At 39.5% G+C, this 6,000-nt stretch overlaps 1 protein-coding gene across 3 annotated transcripts in view; it reads left to right on the top strand.

The window, feature by feature from the left end:
- Positions 1-338: 338 nt before the first annotated feature.
- Positions 339-6,000, top strand: part of rreb1a (ras responsive element binding protein 1a) — a 53,813-nt gene continuing 48,151 nt past the window's right edge. Inside the window, exons 1-2 of one of the 3 annotated variants that reach the window (XM_077244090.1) lie at positions 339-473; positions 592-664. Coding sequence is in view for 1 of the 3 variants with exons in the window: in XM_077244088.1 (XP_077100203.1) it covers positions 625-664 (40 nt within the window). In the remaining 2 variants the exon portion in view is untranslated. Of the gene's footprint in view, positions 665-6,000 lie in introns of all 3 variants that reach the window. The other 2 variants (XM_077244088.1, XM_077244089.1) reach the window with 2 other exon arrangements.

Here is a 6,000-nt window from a genome sequence, read left to right as displayed (position 1 = left end):
TTGTGTTCTGTGTGACATTGTAAAGCACATTGATCAACTTGTGTTGTTTTAATTGTGCTATAAAAAGTTGCTATAGCTATTTTACTATTATTATAATTTAATGTAATATATATTATTTTATCTTTATATGTCTAACATAATGTTGCACCTTTCTATGTCAATTTAATTTTTTGGAAAGAAACTTTCATGTGTCTTCCAATACCCACATTCAGTTTAAGTGTGCTTTTATAATAGTTTTGAAAGTATGTGTGAAAAGAGCAGGGTGACTTTAGTTTAGTGTGTGTGTGTGTGTGTGTGTCGGCAGCTTCAGTAACGTGCGTCCCCTTGGAGACTAGTGCAGGAGCAACACGTGACACTCCGCCTTACTGATCAGCTTTAGAGGAGAGAGAGAGAGAGAGAGAGAGAGAGGCGCAGTAATAAGCGTTTTCCTCTCTCCTCCCTAAAGCATCTCGGCGTGGGGGGGATTTGGGAGAGTGAGTGGGGAACTCAAACGCAAAGTTGACGAACTTTGCACATCTTTTACGAACGCCATTTTGATTCCTCTCCGGAACAACTTTTGCAGCTTCTTTTTTTTCTTCTCTCTCTCCTCAGTTCATCACCACCACCATCATCATCATCATCATCATGTCTCGGCGAAAGCAACCCAACCCCAACAAAGTCAAACGTAAGTTACTCGACTCTCCTTAAAACTCTGCTGTATTGCTGTTGTGTGTTTATTTGATGTGTTTTAGCTTGGAGTCATAGACAGAGTTAAAGTTAATGTGGAGTTAGAGGACACTTTTTTCCCCCCAACTTCAGCTTCCTCGTTGCGCGAGACCTGATGCTCACGCGCACAGCCCAAACCTGCCCCAAACAACTCCGTTTCTCTAAGACATCGGCGTGTTTCGCTGCACACAACTTTATGTTGGTATTTAACAACTTTTTAATGATGTATGGAAGTTGTTGCATGCGGTGATGGGATTGAAAGCCTGTTGCTGTTAGCTAGCGTTAAGCTAACGCGCTGCTGTCGCGCGGAGCATCACATCTCGCGTGCACTTTGATCGCTTCGGCTCGAGCTGCTTCTGCCATGATAGTTGTCGACCAGCGAACATGTCTTTTTTTAATGCATATCACTTGTTTTTGTATGTTTGTTTGTTTGTTTATTCTACTTCGACAACAACCTGTTGCGTCACAAAGTTTGTTCATCTGTTCAAGGATGGCCTGCATTTGATCACGAAACCGTTCAGGTAGTTGCAGTTTGAGTCACGTAAAAAAAAAAAAAAGTCGGTTGGTTTTATCGTCGAAAGCGTGTCGTTTGACACATTATTAGGATTGGTTAAGATGTGCATAATCAAAGTAAGCACGTTAGGTGTTTAAATGTTGTTTTAAAGTGTTTCTGCAAGTTTAATTGAAAGTTTGTGGTGAACTGAAGGAATGGATGAGCCCGCTCGGTCTCTCGGGAGACGGGCAGCAGAGCTCGCGCTGGTTAGATAATGGTTGCTAGGCATTTGTGTTCCGTCTCTTTTCCGCCCCTCCTCGGTGAGGCAGGAACTTCAGGAGAGCCCGAGGTAAACGTGGCAAATTCACTCGCCACTTTTTGTGCATCCTTCTCCTAATCCTTTTTTTTGCATGCTTTTCTGCAGAGTTATGCATTAAAAAAGTAACCTAGTTATTAGTATTTAAAGGGGATAGTTCACCCAGAAATAAAAATTCTGTCATCATTTGCTCACCCTCACGTTGTTCCAGACCTGTATACATTTCATTGTTCTGCAAAATTTAAAGGGAGATATTTTGAAGAATGTTTGTGAATGGGCCACCATTGACTTCCATAGTATGGAAAATAAAGGATGACAGAATTTTCATTTTTGGGTGTACGGCCTCTGGTAACCATAGTTATGATAACATAGACTAAATCAGCAACATTTGTGAGTTATATTTTGCTCGATTAATATGAAGGGATGGGTAAAATTGGCTAGTTATTTGTTGTACATCAATGAACGTGGAGTTCTGTGCACATGAATGATCTAGCGAAGTCATTTACAAGTGGGAAACTCTTGTAATGCTGATTTGTGAGGTTGAAAGGGGCTGGTCTATTCAATACATTGCAGAAATTAAAATATAGATAATATTATTTGTAATTTATATATAGAGTATCAGTGAGCTGTTGCAAATAAAGTCTGTCACTCAACTTTCTTGGTTTGCTTCACATTTAGTTGCATTTAGATACCATAGATAAATAAGAAATATAAATTAATATTTTCCATTATTTTGAACTTAGATGTAGGCCTAATTAAATAATGAACAGCAAACCGTACACTGTAAAAAAAAAGTTGCTGCCTTCAACTTGGATGTTTAAGTCATTTCAACTTAAATTAAATTAAACTGACTTAAAAATATGTGAACTAAATTAAAATTAAAATTGCTTAACTTATTTTCATGAGTTAAAGCAATGTAAAAATATTTCATAACTTTGTAACAAACACACGACTTTTGAGTGTCACCAAGTAACACAAACACAGAAAAAACGATCTGGAACAAGCGTATACAAGTGACACGGAGCAACAGAGATTTCTATAATCGTATGGCTCCAGCTCCACTCCAGGTTTTCCATCCTGCACTCCCTGCAAACAAGAGAAGCTGCTCCGACTTTCAAAACACCCGATCCCTGCTCCGCTTCCACTTCACGCCACTTATTATCCCTGGTCTGGAGTGTATTGGTGCTACAAATAATCAAAAGTCCGATTACTGCTCAACCAATCACATTAGGCGACCAAAACTAGTTTTGTGGTCGTCAAATAAAGATGTTTCCCTTTGCCTCTTTGGCCTTCTTTTAAAGGAAGGGAGGAGAGGACAGATCCGGATGAGAGGTTCACATTCCATTACGAAATTCAACACTGTAGACGAGCAGAGTGTCGAGAGCTGAAGCAATGCACTATCACTACACACACATCATGCCTTCTCTCCATCTCTAAATATAAGATCTTATGCGAGCCTTCTCTCTATCTCTAAATATAAGATCTTATGCCACCCTTTAAAATAAAAGCCCCATCTGATGTATTTACCTGGACCAGAAAGCACATTTTCTGAGCTTTTTCCTCAAATTAAAGATGTCAAAGTTTGGCAGAGAACAGCCATGTTATGAGCAGGGCCATACGGAGGCCTTGCAGCCAGTATTAAAGGATCAGCTTGATGATGTTGTGGCTAAAGAAGGAGGATGTTTCCATGTAGTTTCCTCTTTGGCTAAGGCTTATAGGAAAGTTTGCACTCATATTTGTTCTTTTTTTATTTTGAGATGCATTCTAGAGTTTCTGAAGTATGCAGTTGCGAGTCTTTTTTTTGTTTTCTGGGCTATGCCAATGGAGTTTGTGAAGTGTTTTCTTACTGTTTTCACATGCAAGATCTAGTGAATGAGATCCCAGAGGAAACGGAGAACTATATGGGAAGTTTTCAGATTCCATTTTAGTTCCCAGTGAATAGAATCCCATGCATAACGTCCCAGTGTGAATTTCTTTTCATTCTTTACTTAATTGTTTCATTGTTAATGCGTTCTCAAACACCAATAAATCTGGTGTCCAGTCCCTCTTGGGATTTCTCTTTGGATAATTAAAAGTATATCACCCTCCCTCGGGTCTCAGTGAGTGTCCTGGGAATTGACATTATCTAAATTCATTATAGTAATTCTCAAGATTCCTACACAGCAGGCCTCAGTTGTGGCTGCCCAACGATAAACACTTTACAGCAATGCTTTGCATCAATGACCTCCTTAGATTTACATTTAATTGTATTTGATTGTCCATCTTATGTAGTCAGACCATTGTACCTGGAATGCTTTGTAAATAATTGATCTCAGATTCAATTAGCGTTTTAAACCACATCCCTTTTATAGCTAGTAATGTTAGGCAGCTGTACCTGGTTAATTCTTATACATCCATTCATTCAAGGTGTTTTGATGTGCATATTAGTGGTTTTATTGGTTACTAATACTATTGAAGTCTAAATGAGACCTTACACATGTGCATTAAGGGACCTGTGTAGTGGCGGTCCTGTTATCCTGATGGAGAGGGACCTGCTTTTGGCCTTAGGGCAGACTGGTTGCCCCTTTGGCTCCCAGGCTATATTTATCCTGCCTTTTTTAGATAAGATTATATTCCATCTCTCTGTGTGGCGTGTAGTGGAGGGACACAGCAGGAGAACCACTTGGGTGGAGTGAGAGATGGAGAAAACAAGCCCTAAGGTGTATTTGTAGTTTTCCCCCACCAAATTGTGTGTTTATCCATAAATATTAGGATGCTGTTGTATAAGTTTGCACACTTAACATCACACAAAAGAACTAGATATTCAATTAGAAAAACACAATCTAGAATGGCGGGAGTTGCAGAGTTGTGTATCTGATTGTTTCAAGGGTTTGTTGATGGTATTAGATTACAGATTAACTTGTGTTTTATTAAAACGAGTGGCTTATTTTAGAGCGACATGGGCATGCTTCTGTCTGGACGCCCCTAGAATAGTGTTGGGTGCTGACATTTTAGCCCCGGCTATATTTGTGGTTGTCCAGGACTGAATTTCCCAAAGCATCGTAAGCCTAAGTTGATCGTAGAACAATTGCCACCAATGGCCACCAACGATCAACTACAGTTCACAATGCTTTTGTGAAATGCAGCCCTGATTAAAGTCCCTGCCTATAGTTTAACGCAGTCATAAAAATGCATATATTTCATGAATGCTGCTCTGCCTCCTTCTCACCATGGCTCATTATCGTTAGATGTGTCAAATATGGGATTGAAAGCTTAACCTCAAAAATTCAACCAATCCTCTCTGTGATTGCAGGAGATTGCTGTCATGGCCCACACAGGCAGCACTTATCTTTGGCTGTGAAAACATGAAAAACATGTTTGGTTCAGTAACAGTGAAGCTGCTGAGAAACTAGCAGCTGCAATAAATATAGTTCAAAACAATTATTCAGATTGATTAAATTTGAGCAACAATTCCATTTAAATTGTAGAAAAAACAATTCAAAATGACTACTTTTGCTAAGACAAGCATGTCTATTATTCTTTTCTTCCTTATTGTGACGTGCAGGGAACCTGATTTTGTCCGTGGGGTATTGGTTGGATGGTTGTGGTTTGCTATTGGCTGATCTCACGTGAGTGACGGGTTGCCCCGCCCTCGTCATCAGAGAAGAGATGCTGCAAGATGGAGGGGAAATTATTTTGATGAAAGATTACGAGGCACAAGAATAAAAAAACAGATGTGCAAATACTGCAAAATTCCGTAAAACAACAAGAATTGCCAATTTTTATTCCATGATGACTTTAAAATCCTAACCATAAGTGTCGAATGTGGGTAGTTTTGTATGATACCTCAAAACATGTGGCTTGTAGAGGAGAGATGTTCCCTTACACCTTTTCAGACGATTGTTCTCTGACGGAAAAATCCCAGACTGGAATTGTCTAGAAACCTGTGCCAATCGAAAGAATCCAATCGAAACTCCAGCAACTGCATAACAGCGTAATAAAAAACACTTAGAACACTTTAGCAACCGCGTAGCAATGCCATAGCAACCACCCACAACATTCTACCATTGTGGGCCATATGCACCGCCAGAACACCATAGCAACTGCATAGCAACGATCTAAAATCCACTCACAACATCTTTAGCAACCACAAAGGAACATGTTGAAAAACACCACATAGTAATCAAAACCCATTAGGAAAAAAAAGACAACACCTGCATAACAATTTTTTTTTTAAACTAGAATTATTGTATTATTTGGCTGTTGGTTTTGCTAAAAAGTTTCATTCAAGTGACTGATTGCCATACTTTATAGTCTGTAGCTATAGGATTGTGGAGAATCTTTCATCTGAGCACTGACCCAATCATTTGCCGTGTTTAGCAGTCATCAGACTAATGGGCCATAAGGCTGAATGCATCTTTTTGGCTTTTGACGATGCATCACAAACACCCTGTTATTGCAGCCAGTCTTATCACCTTTCCCGGCTTCTCCCCCAAGCCGTTCCAAC

The sequence above is a fragment of the Siphateles boraxobius genome, unplaced genomic scaffold, assembly GCF_051911475.1.
Source record: "Siphateles boraxobius isolate OS27281-9 unplaced genomic scaffold, OSU_SipBor_1 26, whole genome shotgun sequence".
In the NCBI taxonomy this organism is placed as follows: Eukaryota; Metazoa; Chordata; class Actinopteri; order Cypriniformes; family Leuciscidae; genus Siphateles; species Siphateles boraxobius.
This window is presented reverse-complemented; position numbering and strand designations above follow the sequence as displayed.